The sequence below is a fragment of the Hirundo rustica genome, chromosome 11, assembly GCF_015227805.2.
Source record: "Hirundo rustica isolate bHirRus1 chromosome 11, bHirRus1.pri.v3, whole genome shotgun sequence".
In the NCBI taxonomy this organism is placed as follows: Eukaryota; Metazoa; Chordata; class Aves; order Passeriformes; family Hirundinidae; genus Hirundo; species Hirundo rustica.
In genome coordinates this window covers 4766449-4784757 of record NC_053460.1, presented here as the reverse complement: position 1 = coordinate 4784757, position 18309 = coordinate 4766449, and the positions used below count along the sequence as shown (strand labels likewise).

The 18309-nt window shown below is 41.3% G+C and overlaps 1 protein-coding gene across 4 annotated transcripts; it reads left to right on the top strand.

The window, feature by feature from the left end:
• The first annotated feature begins 600 nt into the window (after positions 1 to 600).
• On the top strand, positions 601 to 16451 carry ATMIN (ATM interactor). 4 transcript variants are annotated; one of them, XR_009208207.1, is made up of 5 exons: positions 601 to 795; positions 6266 to 6391; positions 7349 to 7548; positions 8515 to 10780; positions 16412 to 16451. XR_009208207.1 is itself a non-coding variant. In XM_040075136.2 (4 exons), the coding sequence occupies exons 1-4, from the start codon at positions 766 to 768 to the stop codon at positions 10343 to 10345; spliced, it is 2187 nt and encodes a 728-aa protein (XP_039931070.2). In that variant the 5' UTR covers positions 601 to 765; the 3' UTR covers positions 10346 to 15824. The 4 variants fall into 4 exon arrangements, 2 of the variants coding, with proteins under 2 accessions (XP_039931070.2, XP_058278026.1); XR_005702601.2 differs by lacking the exon at positions 16412 to 16451 and adding an exon at positions 13382 to 15824; XM_040075136.2 differs by lacking the exon at positions 16412 to 16451 and having other exon boundaries at positions 8515 to 15824.
• The last annotated feature ends 1858 nt before the right edge of the window (positions 16452 to 18309 follow it).

Genomic DNA, 18309 nt, shown 5'->3' with positions numbered 1-18309 from the left:
TCCTGGCCCTGCACAGGACACCCTAACAATCCCACCCTGTGACTAAGAGTGCTTTCCAGATGCTCCTGGAGCTCTGTCAAGCTGCGGCCACTTCCCGGGGAAGTCTGTTCTAATGCTCGACTACATTCTGGATGAAGGACCTTTTCCTAATATCCAACCTCACCCTCCCGCCAGAGCTTAGGCCGTTCCCTCGCGTCCTGTCACTGATCAGCAGAGAAATCACTGCCTGCGTCTCCACTTCCCGGAGCAATACAATAACCGCTAACAAAACCAACACAGCGGCCCCTGAGCGGTGTGCCCAGGCGGGCCCCGTGCCCAGGCGGGCCCCGTGCCCAGGCGGGCCCCGTGCCCAGGCTGGCACTCGCCGTTTCCCCTCGCGTCCCGGTGCTCCCGGGCCGCGCGCTTTGTGCCGCGGGAGCGCGCACGGGCCCGCGCTCGGCCGCACCGCTCGCAGCCGCCGCCGCGGGGCGCTGGCGGGCGGGGGCGGGGCCGCTCCACGTGCCTCATGAATATTCATCGGCACCGCCGCCGATTGGCCGCCGCCCCCGGAAGCGGAGCGGGGGCCGAACAGCTGACAGCAACATGGCGGCGGCGGCCGGGCGGCGTGGTGGGGGCTTGGGGCGGCCCCCGGCGCCCGTGAGGGACGTGCCGCCCGCCGGGGAGCTGGTGCGGCCCTCGGTGACAGAGCTGTCCCAAGTGCGGACCAACATCCTGTGCACCGTGCCCGGCTGCGGGAAGGTGCTGCCCAACAGCCCGGCCCTCAACATGCACCTCAGCAAGGCGCACCCGCTCCAGGTACCGCCGTGAGGCCGGGCCGGCCGCGCCGCCCCCTCCCGCTCGGCCCCTCACCGTGGTTGCGGGGCTCTGTCGTGGCGCAGCGCCGCGTTCCGCCCCGGGGCCTGCGGCCGGCTCGGGTCCGGGTCCGGGGGGCGGCTGCGCTGTTGGCTGTGCTGGGGTTTGGTTCGTAGTGAGGTTGAGTGGGGGCGTGATTCCCCACCTTGAGAAGAATTGGGATTCTTCCGAGAGATTCTGAGAGAATTGGGATTGTTCAGCCTGGGAAAAAAGGGTGCTTCGGGGTGACCTAATTGAGGCCTCCTAGTACCTGAAGGGAGCTCACTGGGAGGATGGGGACAAGAGCCTGGAGTGGCAGGACAAGGGGGAATGGGTTCAAATGGAAAGAGAGTAGGTTTAGCTTGGCTGTGGGGAAGAAATTCTTTAGTGTGAGGGTGGGGAGGCCCCGGCACAGGTGCCCAGAGAAGCTGTGGCTGCCCCATCCCTGGAAGTGTTCAAGGCCAGGTTGGATGGGGCTTGGAGCAACCTGGGATATGGCAGGGGTGTAGAAGAAGATGGTGTTCAAGGTCCCTTTCCAAGCCAAACTATTCTGTGATTCCAGATAGGAATAATGAAGTGTTTCTCGTTGTCTCTTGTTTAAATTTCCTCTTGTGAAAGGCCCCTGCAGGTCCATGTATAAGTACACAAGTGTGTGTGTGGACGGGCTGACCAGTTGTGTTGAGAATTCCTCTAAAATTACTTACAGAAAATAACCAATTTTGCACATTTTTGTAAACATTCCACAGGCAGTTAAGAGTTCTTTGGGACTCGGCTTCTGTTGTTTTACTTGCTTATCACCAATCTTTGTGCAGTAAGTCTTTAAAGCCCCACTTGTGAGGTGCTGTGCAAACACGCAGCATTTCCTAACCTTATCAGCTGGCAAACCATCTCCATCCCGGTGCCGAGGGCTGTTATGCTGGGGTTTTGTTTGTTTTTTTAAAAATGTCTGAGCTAAAAAAAACCAGCAAAACAGATGGATGCCATTTTGGAAACAAGCCCTCATTTCCATAATACTCCTGAGCTAAGCATGTGCTGGGGGGGAGGAGAACCACGGTTCAGCAGGCACACGTTGAGAGTGTGCCTTTTGGAAAGATATCCTTGCTTTTCCCAAAATCATGATGCCAAATGTGCAAGGACAAATAGTATTCCTAGAAAACTTCAAGTGCAGCATTCATAGCTGCATTCTGAAAGTGCAGCCTCAGTGGGTGAACAATAAACATCCCTGTTTTGTGAAATGGCTACAGAGTCAAGTGTGGGTCACAAGTGCTCGTTGGTGAGGAACAAAAGGAAATAGTGTCGAGTGTACTTGGTGTCTCCTTCTCTGGGATGTTTTAATTTCATTTCCTACATGTACTAACAACTTTACTGTGTGTTATGTCTCAGATCTCATATGTTCATGTGGGGGGAGGTACAGCAGAAGTTCAGAGTGTTCTCTCAGGTTAGCAGAGTCATTTTGGTTGTGAGCTGATGCTCTGAGCGTGCACTGCAGGTGGTGAGTTACATAACTCAGAGTATGATGGGTGAGGAGATGCTGCTTTCTCACCCAGCTTGCTGTTAGCCATCAGAGCCTTGTAGAATTAGAGCATACTCCATACACCTAATTAGGGAATCATGTGAGAGCTTGGAATGAATACTGAAACATGGATGGATGCAGATTTTCCGAAACTTCTTGACTTATTTCAAGGGCATTGTAATTGAGACTAAAATGTGGTTGAGGCTTAAGGGAGGCAAAATATTTTAATATTGTTATTCCCTTTTAAGAGGTAGCTGATTCCCCAGATAAAATTAATTTAGTAGATTGCATTTATTAGTGAAATATTAAATTAGTGAAGAGTCAACATGGCAAATCAGATGGTAAGAAGCTATTGGGGAAGGAGAGAACATAGTACTCCTGAAGAGAAGGGAGGATGACTTGCTTCATTTTCATTGATAAAAGTAGCACCAGTAGGATGTTTTGATACCAAAACCCATGAGGGATTGCAGTGGGACAGGAAGGACATTTGCATAGGAAAGCAAGATTACCCTGTAAAAACAGAGTCAAGTGTAGCACTGCCAGGTTTTAATTTTGTGAAGTGGTAACAAACAGTTTGATCAGCTCTGGTTTGTAACAGAAATAACCTGAGGTGGGAAGCACTTGCAAAACAATTTGGTCATACACAAATGAGCATTTACGGTAAAGCTGCTGTGGGAAGGGCAATCCTAAAATATGGCAGAGGGATGTTCTGTGTCAGTACTGTAGGGTAAGAACCTGATTCAAATAAGTTAAAATAACCCCAGAAGATGTGAAGAAAATAACTGCTAAGGGTGATAAGTGTTTCTGACAAAGGGAAGTTAGAAGAATTTGGTGTGTTTTGCCTAACAAAAGAAGATATAAAGTGTTGATGTATAAATTTTTATTTACTGGCTCCTTGACAGAGGATAAGCCAAGGGAGGAAAAAAAAAAAAGAGAGAGAGCAGTGGATATAAATAGACACTTAATATATTAGAATTGAATTTTTTATTTAACTTTTTGGTCTTTCGTCTATATTATTTTATGGGAAGAAAGGGTAACTACTTCTGTGTAGTTGAAAATGAAGCTGGAAGAGTTCCTGTAAAGGAGAGGATTCTGTGGGTTCCTGTGATAACACAGAGGCTGTAGCCAGTGTGAACTGGGAAGGGTAGCATACCCTTGGGGTAGGTTTACTCAAATACTGCACTACCACAATAGTTGTTATCTAAGAATAAATGCACTTCTCTCCATGTCCTATTTAGTAAAGAAATGGCTGAGCTTCGGCTGCAAAAGCCCTCATATTTTAAATAGGTGCTTACAGCCTACTGCGACATCATTTGAAATTAATCCTTTGGAGTGAACTTTTCTGGGGCAGGAAAGCAAGACACCACTAAGTTCACCTTGACCAAGTCTGTAGCAAGGAGTGGTGATTCCCTTTGTTGTCCCAAGCCATGTCAGTATTCCTTACAGTGCAAGGGTCTGCACTGGGGTCATCAGACCAATATCTACCAATAGTTTGGGTGAGTGGATGTTATAGAAACATGGGACACAAAATCAGATAGGTAAGGAAAGGAGCTGTGAGAATGTCTGAAACAAGACTGGCCAGGTGGGCTTTGAGAAAATGCAAGATTAACCATTTAGAGCCACAAGGACTTGGGATAGGTCAAAGCAAGAATACTGTCCATATACGATATCTTATATGTGTAGAGTGTCTCTCAGCTTGCCACAACTAATGTGTTGTGGTCTCTGCCACTAAAGGCTGTGTTCCAGATGTTAAAAAAGCATCTTACTGGTGTCTATAAAGCTTTTAAATGCTTGGTATTATTCTATACCTTAGTATTTCAGTAGTTTTAAATAACCTGACTGTGGTTTACCTGTTAAGTGGCTGAACATGTTTCCCATATTGCCCTGTCAGTTGTTGGGCTGTGATGTTAAATATAGCACACTTAATAACATTTTATTTAAGAATAAGTAACTCTAATTGGCAGTTACTCAGCATATTGGTATCATCTGCAGTGGGAGAGGCCAAACACAGCTTTGACTTAAAGACAGATCTTCTTTTCTCTGAGGACTTTGACATGTAATGAAAGTGTTCTGTGTTAAATCAGAGTTTAAAAGTGGAATTAGGGCTGGAACAACTAGATTTCTTTGTGTCATGTTCCTGTTTGGGGCAGTGGCTCTAGGAGGTACAACAATAGTCACAGTGATGATTCAGCAGAGATAGAACAGGCCTGTTTATGAATGGGCTGTCCACAGGGAAAACTGCTGTACATAGAGGTGCTTAGAAAGTTAAAATGTTACATGAAAACTCCCTTTTTGGAGAATTATTCCAGGTTTTCTTGATATGGCAGCTGATCATTTTGGTCAAGAGGCTCTAAACAAGAGGCTGCTTGTTTGAGTCAGGTGTGTCATTAATAAAAATGAACTCGTGGCAATGCAAGCAAGTAGCTGTGTTGAGTTTGTAGAAATATACTGAAATATTGCTTGAAGGGATAACATTTTACACCAAGTATCTTAGCTCAAGAGGTGATTTGGGGGAAAACAAAATCGTTGAAATACCCCCCTCCTCAGCTTCCTGAGGTGTAAATGAGAGGACCTCAAAGGCAAGGCATGAGTGGCTGAGGACAGCATTGTTGGGTTGTGAGTAACTGCAGGTGGGTAAGAAGTGGGGCTGTGAGCAGTGAAGCACTTTGAGCCCTGGCAGCTGAGGTACACACTTTGTTTGCTTCAACAAGGACTGTTGTGCTTTCTGCATTCTCTGTGTTTGGTGTAACCTGTGTAAACACAACCAGCTGGAGATCTGCCCAAAGAGGTAGTTAGGGAGTGACTGGTGTGAAATCAACCTTCGCTACTGACTGTGCTCACTATCCTCATGCTAAGGAAAGTGGGCTGCAGAGTTCAAACAGGGCATGGTCCCATTTCTTAACCTGAAAAATCATCTTGGGGATGCCATCATGGACTACAGTAACTGGCTCTGGGGCCTACGTTTGGTCTCTTATTCGCTCTCAGGATGGAAGGAGACTCACAGCTACTCTGAGCATCAGATTTGAAACAGTTCACTTCTAATTTATTGCTTAAACACAGATGCCTGGTGCTTCCACTGAGACTCTTTCAGATAGGCTATGTCTAGAGGTATATGTCTTGTCTGCTTTCTGTGCCTGTGTCCTCAGTGGGAGGGGATTCTATGTGGTTGAACAATCTGGACAATCCCACCAGTATGTCCTGCTCAGATACTTTAGAGGTCCCCTTTGACCAGGTTGTGTTGCTTTCTTCTGTGTACGTGTGAAGCCAGTGAGACAGCTCACATGGAAAGCCTGCTTTCTTCTATGTACATGTGAAGCTAGTGAGACAGCTCACATGGAAAGCCTGGATAGATTGGTCACTTAGTGTTTGGAGGGTCAGAATTAGCATACCGGTTGCTTCATAGACTTAAGTAAGATTTGGATTATGATCTAAATTATGTGGCAGAACATACTTGCCATTTTTCGTTTTATTACAAGTAAACTCTAAATAGTGCTAACAGAATTCCAGCATCAAGGAAGTGTGTTTCAGTGACTAATCTTAATGGAGCTTCACATGCTGTGCTACTAACAATTAAAACCACGTTGAATCAGCAGTCTAGGGTAGTATCTGTATGGAGTTGGGGTTTTTTGGCTCAAATAACAGGAAACATGGGACAGGGAGTGTCTTGGTAAAAGTAAATAATACAGTGTCACTACTCCATAAAGCTTGTTGTAATTGCACCTGGTAAATTTGATGGGATATTTGCAAAGTGGCATCCACACAGGGCAAAAATTCCATTTGAACTTTCAAATCACATAGGAAAGTGCATCCAACTCATTGAGATGTGTAAACTCAGTGAGTTATAGTTGATGTGTATTCTGAATATTGTCTTGAATATGCAAACCTGTAGAATTGTCATCTTCTCAACTGGTTCTTTTTCAGGATGGAAAACTTAATGCACCAATAAGGAAGGGTTTGAAAACTTCACAGAAATTCTACTGCTGTCCTATTGAAGGCTGCCCTAGAGGACCAAACAGACCATTTTCCCAATTTTCTCTTGTAAAACAGGTATTCCTGTTTCCTGAAGTATTTTCACACTGATTTAATCCTGTCTCTACTCTAGAGAGTGTGCACTTTTGCATACAGATACGAGCATAATCTCTCAGCACACAGGCAGAAGTTAGAGAACTGTATGCAGCAACTGCAAGTGCACATGTGATTCATGAGTTTGCGAGTTTGCATGTTTGCATGTTGATATTAGAGGGCTTGAACCTTTTGGTCAGACAGATGCCAGTATGTTCTTATAAACTACATCAGAGCCCCTCTCCACAAATTAAATAAATGGAGAAAGATTAAAGAAGAGGGGGGAAAAAAATCGCACTAGCAACTAATGAAGGTTTAAACTGTACCTGATGCTTGTAACTGCTTTTTCAAGTGGTCAAGAACTTTTCTCTGCTGTAATATCCAAATGCATTTGTTTACTAGTTAACCTGTTTAAGAAAACGTGTAAGACTTGTTTCTACAACTGTGCTGCAGTTGGTTACCTTGCTGTGCTGGGAACCCTGTAGGAGCTGTGAGGCTGGCACTTGGTGCCATAAATAAAAAGGAGAAATTCTGGTGTTTGCTCTGGTGTTGACCTGTATGACTTGAGATTATTTGCTCGGTTGTAGATCTTCAGGAGCGTGCACATGTTGCAGCATAGACTTACTGTGCTCTTTTGGCAAGGTTGATCTGTAGATTTATTATGGTCCACAGGAAAGCTTCAAAGGCACTAGAATAGATAAATGTTTATCTGTTTATCTGTGTTTTTAGGATGCATGTAGCCTCAGCAGATTTGCAAGCTTCAGATTCTCTCTATTGACTTCTTTAAACTTATTTGTAGTAACGCTTAAAAAAAAATAATTAATGCTACACTTCAGTGCGACTTAGCAACTAAAAAATTGCAGATATTTTCTCCCCTAACCATGATTTTCTTTTTTTAATCTTCACTGAAAGCTAATGTTTACTTTCCCTTGTGTATTCTAGCACTTTATGAAAATGCATGCTGAAAAGAAGCACAAATGTGATAAATGTAGTAACTCCTATGGCACAGAATGGTATTTGAAACGGCATATAGAGGTCTGTGGCAAGACTTTCCAGTGTACTTGTGGGTGCCCTTATGCCAGCAGAACGGCATTACTGTCTCACATTTACAGAACTGGCCATGAAATTCCTGCAGAACACAGGTAAAAGTGAAGCAGTGAAGTAATGATGCATTTATCACCAAGTCCTGTGTGTCTCATGTGCTGCCTTTTTGTCTCCTTTCTGTTGATTACATAGGAAATAGGATCATGTTGTTTTAGCTGCAAAGCAGTTTGCAGTTTCTTTGTTGCTTTTAGGGGTTTCTGTTCTGTTGACGTCAGTGGTGATCATCTAATCAGTAAGATCTGGTTTCCCTACATAGAAAACAAAAAGTACTGATGACACTGCAGTGCTTGGCATAAATGGTGGTGGTTCTTGTTGCATCTGCTTTTGCAGTTCTGTGAGAGTAGAGATGATTTGAAAATGTTTATAGCTGGCATCTGAGGTGTGGAATGCAGTTCAGATTACTTTCTTGTACAGTCTAGTCATTGTTGCAATTGTTGGTGGATGGTTTTTTTTTACTACCTGTCTCTACATGTTTAGATTTATAGTTTTAATATGTACATATGTTCCATAAAGGACAATCTTTCTGAGGCCTAGCCTGTCTGTCTTTGAGGTTCAGCTGCAGCAAAATTTAAGTTTTGTGTGAAGAATTACTAAATTTTATCTTCCATTTCCATGAGAGACCATTACTGGTACACATATTTTAAGAGCTCAGTCCCTTCAATGCTCCATCTGGGTCAATGTCAAAATAACACATTAAAAGTCTTCAAATCAGAGTGCTTAATGTACAAGGGGGAAGAAGCCATCTAGACTTGCACATCCGTTTGGAAATGGGTATCCATAAGGGGTATTGTTTATTCTTTTTTAAAATGAGAGAGCAAGGAATGATATTTAACAAAATTGAACTTCATGGAGTCTTTTTATGTTTTAATCTGGATTAATTGTCTTCTCATAATCCAACCTCATCTGTGACTTCAGTTTGTATTTTCAATGCAGTGACTCAAAAGAATGGAAGGCAGATGTTCTGTGTTTGAAAGAAGTATAAACTGTTGATCTCATGTTCACAGGGATCCTCCTAGTAAGAAAAGGAAAATGGAAACCTCCCTACATAATCAGCAGTTGGCAGAGAAAGCAAACGAAGCCTTCAGCAATACACACAGTACTGCTCCTGGCACTCAGGAATTGGAGTCCTCTGAAGTGAAAGTAGCAGCCTCTCTTGAAGGCTCCTGCAGTTCTAACTTCACGAACCAAATGCAGCCCAAATGTGCACCAAAGATGCTTTTACCCAAGCCCAAGGTGGCTTTGGTTAAACTTCCAGTGATGCAGGTTGCTCACTTGCCTGTGTATGTATCTGCAACAGACTCTTCTGTCAAACCTGCTGTAGTGGCTGTTGATAATCAAGGCTCAGTTGTAAGTACTGTTCATTTATTGCCTCAGTCTATAGGAATTCTGATTCCAGCCCTGGAGGCAGAAACACTTGTATTTAAAGACAGTATGCCTGTTTCAAAAGTGACAACGTCTGGTGATCGTGAACCAGTGAGTACTGGTGTACAAGTTGAATTGGATAAGGTTACGTCAAATAACGCAGGGCAAGAGCTGGGGAATGTTGGTCACAAGAACAAAATTTCTTCCATAAATATCCAGACTGACTTATCTTATATCTCACAGAGCTTTGTACCAGCTGCAGCCTGGACTCCCAGTTCTTCTGTGTCCTCTTGTTCTCAGACAGATCTGTCGTTCAGTTCCCAGGTTTCATTACCCATCAGTGTACAGACGCAGACACTGCTGCCTGCTTCCAAACTGACTTCATCCATAGCTGCTCAGACCGATGCTTTCAGTCAGGGCTGTTTTCCAACGTGTGGCGTTTCCAGAGAGACTCAAACCAGTAGGACACAGGACTGTATTGATGGAAGAGTACAGATGGACCAGGCTGTAATGTGCAGTGACATTTTTGACAATGTCCCTTCATCATATAATGTTTCTACTCACATTGAACTTCCAGAAAACAATTTAATGCCTGCAAATATCGATCAAACCTTGCTGCAAAGAAGTAGTTGCAAGAGCCTGACTCAGGATACAGTTAAGTCTGAATCCCTTATCAGCTTCAATACACAGACTAATATACTTCCACCTCAAAATACAACAGATAATCAAACCCAGACAATGGACCTGCTAAGTGATCTGGAAAAGATCTTTTCGGGAAACATGTCTGGCCAGACACTGGATAATCGTGGCCTTTTGTCTGAGACAAGTTCTAATGCTGACACACATCTTCCATCTGGTCCATCACAGAGCACAGGGATAGACTTTGACATTGAAGAGTTCTTTTCAGCATCCAACATCCAAACTCAGACTGAAGAGAGCGAGCTTGGTACCCTGAACTCTGAGCCAGTTTTGGAGTCACTTGACATTGAAACTCAGACTGATTTCTTATTTTCAGATAGCGCCACTCAATCATATAACTGCCGAGGCAATTCTAACTTCTTAGGTTTGGAGATGTTTGATACACAGACACAGACAGACTTGAATTTCTTTTTGGACAGTACTACCCATCTGCCTTTAGGAAGTATTCTGAAACAGTCCAGTTTCTCGATGAGCACTGACTCATCTGATACAGAAACCCAGACAGAAGTATATATGGCTACTAAAAATACACCTACTCAGAATATTGAGAGCAAAGTCCAACTCAGTAGTGCTGAGACACAGACTATGGATAGCTGCTTTGAGAATCTGGGGAGTTTATTCCTTACCAGCAATGAAACACAGACAGCAATGGATGACTTCCTTCTGGCTGACTTAGCCTGGAATACAATGGAGTCCCAGTTCAGTTCAGTAGAAACACAGACCTGTGAAGAGCTGTGCTCCTTGTTCCAGAGCTCTGACAAGCCCAGCCACTGAGTGCTACTTAATATAACTTTCCTGTGGTTTGAATTTAACTTATTGCAATGGGAGAGATGGCTTTACCAAGTGATCCACTTAGCATTATTGAATGTACTTGTCATGAGCAGTTGACCTAAGAGGCTTTTCATGCTGAAGGTACTCTATTGAATATGTAACTTTACATAAACTATGTGTGTATAAATAATGGGGAAAGGGGGGGCTGTAACATGTTAATGTACATTTGAACCTTAAAAAATTATGTGGTGCCTATGTTTTTTTCCTCAAACTTCTTTACGAAGCTGTTACTGCTTTCATCTAAGTGGAAAAACTTTGAAAATTGTTCTCTACATCTCTGTTCCTGGCTTACATGCAGGGTTCCAATGTGCTGGACCAAAACCCTGACCTGTTCAATTGAGATGCTTCCCTGAACTTACGGGGGAGGATTCTATTAGTGTAAGCTACTTCTGTTTACTTTTTTTAGTAGCTTGTATTTTAAATCCGGCATGAACATAATCGGCCGTATTGTCTTCTTTTATTTATGCCTTCACAGCTCTTTCTCCTGCATAAGCTGATATCTTCCAAACACCTGTCCAACACACTAGACACATAGAGATTTTTGAATTGTTGAAAATATTTATTATTAAAAATGTGTGTATAAAGCAGTATTAATTTTTTTTCCCTGAGTGGCACTGATGCTCTTTGAAAGGTAGGAAAAGAACTTGGAATTCGTAATTGTAGGGAAAATTAGTATGTCGTCCTTTTAGCTAGTGTTATTAATGGGACTAACATTTTTAGAGTCTTCAGAAGGGATTTGCTTAAATTATTTCTGTCTGTATGATGCAAATGTTACAACGTGTGCCTCAGAGACTGGAATTATTTGGTTTTGCTGAAATTCTCCTAGCTTTATTGAGATACAAGTTGAGACATGTTAAAGTGGTTTACCTTAAGAGAAATCTTTAAAAATGGGCAATTAAATTCCTTAAAACACTCACCCTGACTCCTGTTTTTGGACTTCCTGCTTCCAAAAACAATTGGAATCCATACAGCAGAGCTGGGAGATCAGCTCACAGAAGCGCTTCCAGAACATCTCTATCTTGCTTTTGCACATTGATCTTGCAGCCCTCAGTTCCTGCAGCTTTCACAATTTCCCTGAGTATAGTCAAATTCACACAAACTGATTTTTCAGAGAAGCATGTGACCTCCTGGCACCTTTTTTTTTCATGTTTAGGTTGTCCCTCATGCCACTGTTTGTGGTATTTGTCATTTACATAAAGCCAGTTGTGAATGTATGTTGGAATTTGGCCTTAAGTAATTTTTATCTCTTACTATAATTTCTGTGAAATGTAGGCCTCTGGTTTTGTACTGGACAGGTTTTAGTTTCTGTAACCTTAAAGGAAAAAAAGAAAACTCTTTGTGTCAAATTCCTGGGCCTGTAACAGACTTTACTCCTCCATTGTTAGAGGAGGGGGATTGGCTGCATATTTACTGTGCAGCCCAGCGGCAAATGTATGTCCAAGCCTTAGGTTTCGAGGACTCCCTATGCTTTGTGCTGCATATTCTCAATTCAGAGATGTGGGAGTTATGTTACTCATCCATTGCAGCCAGCTTGTTTTTGTTGCAGATGAGCAATACCTTTCTTTTTTCCCTTTTTTCTTTATCTTTTCCTAATACTCTTTATATTGCTGCATTGAGTGTCTTTACCTTTACTAAAATAATCTCTTTAGATTAATCCTGAAGCTCACATTTTCCTTCTCTAACTCCATCTGTGTTGCCTGTTCGATTTTTCAACATTTCTGGTTATGATCTCAGACATTTCCAGTCTGGCTGAAGAAACTGCAGAACGGAATCTTGCAGTTCCTCAGGAGAAAGTAACTCTGCAGTGGGGAATGCCCCCAGGTTTCACAATGTCTGTCCCGTTCTCATCTAATGGGTGGGATATATTTAAAAAAGGAAGGCCTCACTTGTAATTTTGTTTCTTGTAAAGATGACTGACTCCTATTTACCTGCCTACTTTGAAATTGAGAGATAAGATAAAGTTAGGTTAATTTATTCTATTGCAATATCTTTCCAGTAATGTTGCAACTTCACGTTTTAAAATGTTTTTCCTTTTCCTTTCCTCCCCTGGCTGGAATACCAGAGAACTTCTTCATACACTGATTTCTGTGTTTCCCATGTGCAAGTTGTCTGTACTGACATGTGAAAGAGAGGCAGTTACTGTAAACTTGGTTTGGAAAAAGGCTATTTTCACAGCTGTAGAAGCTGTTCATTACCCATGAATTTAGAAAGTCAGTCTTTACTCTGCAAGAGAAAGAATCTTGGGTGCTGAGGAGCAGAATTACTGAAGGGTTTGGATTATAGCCATCTGAGAGATCAGTGAGGTTTAAAGTACTTTGAAACTAACTTACAAATTAGAGTGATAATTGCCATGTTGTTTAAGCCAAAGCTCTTAGCATCAGGAAAACCCAAAAGTTTGTGTAGAGGAAATCTTATCATTACCCAGTTATTGTACTTTGTAATTAAAAGTGTTTCTGAGGTTTTGTGTTTTATTGGAACATGCAAATCACAATCCTTTCACTCGTTCTGTTGGTTTAAAACTATTTGGACTTTAATAAGGTGAACACAGTACTACAACATGAAGTCGTTATTGAAAGTGCAGTCTTAAGAAATTGTTAAATGTCTGCACTGTCTTAGGAAAACAAAATTAACTTTTTTCTTCACTAATTTGGTTCTCCATAAGTTATCCATAAAAACGAAAACCAGGTTTGGATCATATATGTCTGGCATATGTCACTCAGTTTGGATTGATTAAGTATTTTTGTGAAAATGTGGAGACTGCAGCCAGACTTCATAGTTTGGTGAATCTCACACAAAACTTCATGAAACCTGATCTGAAACACTATTGCTGAATATTACAAATTCTTCACATTTAAACAAATTCTCTGGTTTGTTTAAAGAAAAAAGGCTGATTTTCTACTTTTGCCGTCATAAAATAAACTTCAGACACAACTATTTCTGGGTAGAACTAAAATGATACTTATCTCCCTTTTTCTGCAGTTTGTCTCTGATTTGAGTTTTGAGGCACTGTATTGTAAGTATTGGTCAGCAGTAATTATCTTACTCTTTTTTGTATCTCCTATTGCCATTAGAGCTGCTGTACAGAAAGTAACATCAGATTCTCTGTAGCCTCTTAGCACAGTTTTTAATCTGGAAGTGATACTAATGTTACATGTACTTACCCTTTGTGTTTCCTGCTTAATTCTGTTAAGCTGTGATTGCTTGATCTTGAGCTGGATGCCTGTGTAACACTATTATAAAATTGAGTAAGTACTTTTGTAGTTTCATTTGTGCTTTTCTTTAATATATAAAGGGTCGAACAAAGGAAACAGCAGATTTGGGACTTGAATTCTGTGAGAACAGAAGTACAAATAAGCTGAAAAATTATTGCCTTCCATATTTGTTTGTCAGAATGCTGAAAGTTTGTCTGACAGTAGATGTTTCTTCTTCTTATGGCTTTATTTGTGTCTATTTCTGTTAATACACCTGTAAATACTTTCTGCTGTGCATAGGGAGGGAGTCCTCCCCAAGACTTTGTGTTGGCATAGAAAAATTGTAGTTTTAAGTCAGAGTTTGCTAATGCTACATATTCTTAGTTATGCAAAGCTGCTTCTGTCTAGAAATGTCTCACTTCTGAAGGATATGAAAGCATTTAAAAAAAAGGATATATACTTGCAGCTGTAAATTAAACAGCTGCAAAAGAAACCTTGTGAAACCTCGTTTAGTTTTGAACAACTTGGTCAGTGTCTGTAACTAATGTATGTCACTAACTCCTTACAAATTTTTATTCCAAGGCACAATACACTTTTTTTTTTTTCCTGTTGGAAACAAGAGGCTTAATTTCCCTGTTAGTCATATGGACCCCATTTGTGTAGGGGCAACAGAACAAAGAACAATGGCTGCCTTCCACTGTTCTAAATCCTTGTGCTGCTAAGATGTGAATTGATTTTTTTGTGATGTTGGGTAGAAGCATAAGAGTTGGCAAGACTGGGGGCTTAGGGGGCTAGAGAGAGTTTAATAGCCCTTTAAATGTAGGGAAAGTTAATAGAACTGATACTGAATCAATGTAGGGTGCTCAAGTTGCAAAAGAATGTGTTCCTGAAATGGCAACTCGGAGGTGAACCAAATGTACTTTCCTTTATCATTAAGGTTGTACAGCTTCCTTTGCTTTAATATATTTCTCACATGTGGTGATTTTTTAAACATGATGTTAATGTACCATTTACTGTTCCAAATACATTCACACCAAATTGTGGGTGATGTTCTGGGCCTTGCAAACTTTTCCATTCCTGTTTGGTTTAAGATGCTGCTATGCTTGTGTCCTGGTGGGATGGGCCTCCTGTAACCAGGCTGCCATTGGTAACAGGAACACTGTGAGGATACGGCTGTTTAATGGTAGCAAACCAGTGCACGGTGCGATCATGCATCTTCTGTTTCTTTTGTTGTTGTTTTTTAAGAGGTGATGTGAATTCAAATATGTGTGAGAAGGACTTGCTGCTTAGAGCATGACTGAATTCTCTTGTTTCAAGTGCCATTGCTATGCAATGAACAGAGGTCAGCGCTCAGCCCCGCGGTCTGGGTGAGGGAATGTTTGTGTCTGTGTGTGTGACTCTTCACTGAAAACAGAACCGGACTGCCTGAAACTCCTCGAGGAACTGCAGAGTTAAAAAACAGAAGTCCCTTTACTTGTGACCATTTTTCATATGCTGGCTTTACAGTACCTTCAACAACTAGCAATGAAATATAATAGATGACTTGTGATGATGTCAGCTCTACATTTCACAACATCCAGTGCTTTACATGCTTCAAGCACCTGCATGCAGAGCTAGGTTGACGGTACCTCTATCTACTCACATTTGCAAGTGCATCTGTGATAAAACTAGATATGAAAAATGGCCATATCTTTACAGCTTAAAGACTTCAACACCTGATTACCATCTCATTTAAATTTGTAATTATTTCGAATGGATGAGTAATAAATCTCATGGGCGAGTCTTTCCCAAAGCGTGTGAGTTAATCTCAGCAAGGCTGAGAAATGTCCTTAAAACATTTTTCTTTTCATTACTGGTGGGATTTTTTTTTTTATTTAGTGGACAAATCTAGTATTCAAAGGATGTTCGTATTTAATTCTTGCTATTTAAGCCAGTAAACTTGCAGTGATCAGACAAAATCAAGCATTCATTTCTTAGACCTATTTTACAAGTGACAATCCCAAAGAAGGAATGTTGTCCTAGTAACTGTGAAACTTGTAATTACATTATTGCATGCAGAGAAAACCTTGTGCCAAAATACTGTTTCATATTTCCCTCTGTTGGAAACTGGAGTGTTACACAAAGCTACTAGTAAGTTATTCACAAGTGTTGAAATGTTTTGTTCACAAATGAAGCACTTATTCAGTCGTGTAAACTATACCTATTTTGGAATAAAGTTAACTTCAATCTTTTTTTGCCTTCTGTTTTAATGGCCATGATCTCTGCCTGCAAAGGCCTGGGTGGGGGATTCAGGGCCTATTGGCACATACCACCCATTGCTCCTGAACATCTTAATTTTAATTTACAAAATCTCTACCAACTCAAAAGCTTTCAAAACTTATCTTACGATGTCAGTTCTTGATCTCTGGAGGTGCAAAAAGGTTCTGTGTCTCAAACCTCTTGTCAGCACATGCAAAATGTAATCTTTACCTTGTATGTGCAGTGGAATGAAAACCTCTGCAGTTTCAGCTCTGTGACAGATGCCTCACCTCTACAACACTCTCGGGGCAGGGTTTCTTTGCTTTCTTCCTCAACCTTACCACCCACCCCTCCTGTAGCTTTCAAGATCTCTAGTGTCTTAACACCAAGTAGAAATGCAGCTACATTATGATGGTTGTTTTTCAAAGTATCCATTCTCTCTAACACCTTATTATTTTGTAATGTATTTTATATAACTGAGAAAATATTTTTGCTACTGGAAATATTAAAAAAAAAACCAAACCCTAGAGTGGCTTGGTTGGAGTATATCTCATACTCTGTCCTTTTTCTTCCTGCACAGTTCCCATGCTTAGTGATGATCCTTGTTAGTTGGAGGATATAAAATGCTGATTTCTGTTGATACCTCTAAGTCTTGCATGTGTGATTCAGAGGAGGTGAATGAGCAGAAGCCTCGTGTCTGAAGGTTCATCTGCACTGTTGCCTCAGCTGTGGTCTTGAATGAAGCATTCCCCGATGGACAGCAGGAAGCTTCTGTGTTCAGCCCTGTCACAGTCCGAGGTAAGCATTTGCAAACAGCAGTATCAGGTATCTCCAGAGGGGAGGATGTCATAAATTCCTAGAAACTAAATTCCTGAGCATTTAAAATGGAAGAGTCAGATGTGTAAGAGCCCTCTAGAAATACCAGTCCTATTCCCATCATAAGGATGGTTCTGCTTTAGATGAGGCTGTTACTTCAGGCTTTTCATCATTCAGAACAGATTTGACTTAGGGGCAAATTCAGATATTTTGACAGACTGCACCTCTGGAAACTTTACAAATTGTCTGAAAGGCAGGAAAAACTTAACTCCTTATTGAGAGCAGAGTGAGAAGAAAGTGGCTGTTCAGAGATAGGGAAGCCCCATGTATTTTCAAACTACATTCTTGCCTGCTGTTGCTGAGAATTTTGCTGGCAGTGGAAGTGTTCCTGACTGGTTTGGGTTTAGTTCCTGAATTTCCTTGGCTTGAAGAAATTGCATGCTGGCAAGCTGATTGTTTTCCATCAGAACAATGCAGTTAGAGGCTAATTTTCTTTCTGGCCCCAGGATTTGACAGTGACTCAGTCCTTTAGATGTTTGGACCTAAAACAATAGGAGAAAAATGTTGATTTAACTTTCAGGTGTTCCATCATTGCATTTTTACATTGTTGTCAGCAATTCACTTGTTTTGTTTTGGCACCTTGAATGCAGGAAACACTTCTGGCTGATCCAGCCTGGAACTTTATTTCCTTTCCTTGAACAGGAATGGTGTTCTTGAGAAAACACAAAAACAAGAAGCTGCTGTTTCCTCTGCTGGAAGAGCCCAGTGTATTCAGAGGCACATAACTTGATTAGGCTTAATGTGGCTGAAGTGTTGTGTATTTGTTTCTTTGTGTTCTAGGTCTTCAGTCAGCAGCTTTTCTGGCCTTCTGCTGCAGATCTTGTAGAATAATCTTTGAGTGTGGTCCATGTTCTTGTATCAGGTTGTAGTAAAACCTCTGTCTATCTGTCTGACAGTTTCAAAAAACACAGTGAAACTCTTACCTGGCATGAAACACTGGAAAACATGGAAATAAAATAGTTTTCCCTGCATTTTTTAAATGTACTCCTAAAAAACTGATTGTCTGCAATGGCTGAAACTTAAAATTAGTGTAACAAACATCTTTGACTTTAATTGGTAATGCATTCATTTTTCAGCTTTCTCACTGAAGCAGCGTTATTTTTAGTTGTTGGAATGGAAGAAATTATCTCCTAGGCTTTGAGAAATGTTTCTAGTTTCACAGCTAGATATAGATAGAAAGATAGATATGTTTGCATTTTCAATTTAGTGGAAAATGCAGCTGAACCAAGTATATATGAACTTCTTTATTTGGGGGCTATTTGTGAAGGATTCTTGTTTTGTAGAAGCTGCATTTTATATCTAAATACGTAAAACAGATTTAAAAATATTTTACTATAGAGGGAAAGGTACAAAGAAGGGAAGAAAATGGTCTATTAGACCTTGCTGTGAAACAAAAATAAAGTATGCAACAAGCTTATTTTTGGGTCTTTAAAGTCATGAACTAGTGCTACTGAGACCATTTGCAGTTGATAGAAAGCCCTGTGGTTATTTTATAACGTGGCATAAAGACTGAGTCACAAGGACTCTCACCAGAAGATGAGATTTGGGGACATCCCTAAGGTGCATTTTTTCAGATACTTGTGTGAAGAGCTGTGTGAAAAG